Below are 2,276 nucleotides of genomic sequence, written 5' to 3'. Positions count from 1 at the left end.
ATTTCTATTTACATTTTACATATTAATTATTATTAATCTAAATTACATCTACATATGGTCTCAGACTTGTAAAATTAAAATAACTATTTAGTTAATGATGAAAATCACAAGGAAAATATTAAACTGGTATGCTAGATTAAGTCCTAAACACGGAGTATCATCACCTCCATTTAATCATGTCGTTCAAGTTGGTGATCCAACATTACGTAAAGTTTCCGAGCCGGTACCAATAGAAAAGATCAAAACCAAAGAAATACAGACGCTTATACTGAAATTACGTTTCGTTATGAACAAATACAAGTCAGTAGGTATGTCGGCTCCACAAATTGGTGTAAATATGAGAATATTTGTGATGCAACTGAATCCATTGCAACTTACTAATGTACCCCAAGCAATTGTTAAATCAAGGGGCATGGAAGTGATTCCGTTTACTGTAAGTAAGTATATATCATTTAAAGTAACCAATAAGGTAAGAACATTTTCTGCTCACCTCTAAACTATTAAAAACATTGATTCTAGGTATTTATCAATCCCACATTGAAAGTTTTGAACTATAACAAAGTGATATTGTCGGAGGGCTGTGAAAGTGTACAAGGATATACTGCTGATGTTCCTAGATATAAAGAAATACAAATTTCAGGTAATAGCTTATACAACACAAAAACTTGACTGGTGTAAAGTTGTCTTGTGAGCCTGTATGTAAGTACATAGCATTAGGTTTAAAGGGTAAAGCAGTCCCTACACTGTACAATTGAGAGATTTTACATGTTTCAAGATCGATAGCGGCATTCATATTTTTTTATTGCCTAAGTAGAAAGATGGGCAAATGGCCCACCTGGTGGTGAGTGGTTACAACTGCTCATGGACATCAGCAACTCTAGGAACAGCCTAGCCATACATTGCGATGTCTATAGGCTCCAATAACCACTTAACACCAAGTGGGTTGGGAGCTTGATCAAGCAATAGAAAACTAATTTTATATGGTAAATTTTAATACATTAAATAAGATAGAACTTTTTCCTGTAATGCTTAACAAATTAAAGTATGTATGTATAAATTTAATCAGGATACAATGAAGATGGAAATCCCACATCCAACACTTATAGAGACTGGGCTGCGAGAGTAGCTCAGCATGAGATTGAGCACCTAGATGGCAAACTCTATGTGGATATAATGGACCGAAAGACGATGTCCTGTGTATGCTGGGAGGAAGTTAATTTATCGAAAGGAAAACTTGCTATACCATTTTCGCCTGAATAAAATATTTATTGAATATTATTGGACTTTTTGGTAAATATTGTATAGGCTTTCATGATTACAAAGATAGCCAATGGTTTTGCAATATTTAATAATTTTTTTATCATAATACTATCAAATGTGGTATTTATCAAAACTCTTAGAAACTTAGGAACATAACTAGTTAACTAGGCTACATACCAATTTACACCACCACAATGCTGGAAAAGGAGTGAGCATCCCATCTAAAATACCCACCAAAAACTTCAATTAAGACACACTGCAATAGCAAAAAAATATCAAGTTACCTGGAATAATAAAATAAAAAAAGGTAGACATAAAACCTATGGCATGGTCCGTTAAAAATAAAAAAGAACAAATAAAGAGACTCGCCGACCGCATTGCACGCATTGTTATTTATATGGACTTTTACTACTCTTTTACTACAAACTCTTACGTACGATACAATGTTGTGTGGGTGGCATACCCGTTTTGTGAACAAACAATTCGTCAAATCGTCAGACCGGCTGCCTCACTGGTTATCATTCTCATCGAACCCGTCGCTTGCGATGAAGGGCTCGACGAGTAAATTAACCCTCAGACACCACCCACTGAGTTCCTCGCCGGATCTTCTCAGTGGGTCGCGTTTCCGATCCAGTGGTAGATTCTGCGAAGCACTGCTCTTGCTAGTGTCAGTGTTAGCAACACTCCGGCTTGAGCCCCGTGAACTCACCTACTAGCTAAGGTTACGCTGAAATAGCCTCTCAAGTCTATCAGCTTAGGTAGGAAAACAACAACAACCGGCCGCCGCCATTACGCGCCGTCCAGCAGTCACGTTTCTTAGATTCTGCAGCCTGTTAGAAGTCAGCGACGTGTGGCAGGTCCGTTTACTTGTCATTTCCTAGCCTCGGCCCGCCCCTTTTTGTTGACCTTTTACGTAGAAACTTACAAAATATAGAACCAGCGCACCACCGTGATGTTTGTGTATAGAGTTTTTTCTCACTAGAATGTAAGCAAATAATGCAAATTTAAACAACATC

At 37.3% G+C, this 2,276-nt stretch overlaps 1 protein-coding gene across 1 annotated transcript; it reads left to right on the top strand.

Moving 5' to 3' along the window:
* Window positions 1-1,278, top strand: LOC114249670 (peptide deformylase, mitochondrial). Its single transcript, XM_028183305.2, has 3 exons — window positions 1-433; window positions 520-640; window positions 1,067-1,278. The coding sequence occupies exons 1-3, from the start codon at window positions 95-97 to the stop codon at window positions 1,258-1,260; spliced, it is 654 nt and encodes a 217-aa protein (XP_028039106.2). The 5' UTR covers window positions 1-94; the 3' UTR covers window positions 1,261-1,278.
* Window positions 1,279-2,276: the final 998 nt, after the last annotated feature.

This window comes from Bombyx mandarina, chromosome 09, assembly GCF_030267445.1.
Source record: "Bombyx mandarina strain Sakado chromosome 09, ASM3026744v2".
In the NCBI taxonomy this organism is placed as follows: Eukaryota; Metazoa; Arthropoda; class Insecta; order Lepidoptera; family Bombycidae; genus Bombyx; species Bombyx mandarina.
This window is presented reverse-complemented; position numbering and strand designations above follow the sequence as displayed.

Excerpts from the sequence above, each read along its gene's own strand:
- LOC114249670 (XM_028183305.2), top strand. The coding sequence starts at position 95 with ATGATGAAAATCACAAGGAAAATATTAAACTGGTATGCTAGATTAAGT. Across the intron at positions 434-519 it reads TGGAAGTGATTCCGTTTACT|GTATTTATCAATCCCACATT; the intron begins GTAAGTAAGTAT and ends CATTGATTCTAG. Across the intron at positions 641-1,066 it reads TAAAGAAATACAAATTTCAG|GATACAATGAAGATGGAAAT; the intron begins GTAATAGCTTAT and ends AAATTTAATCAG.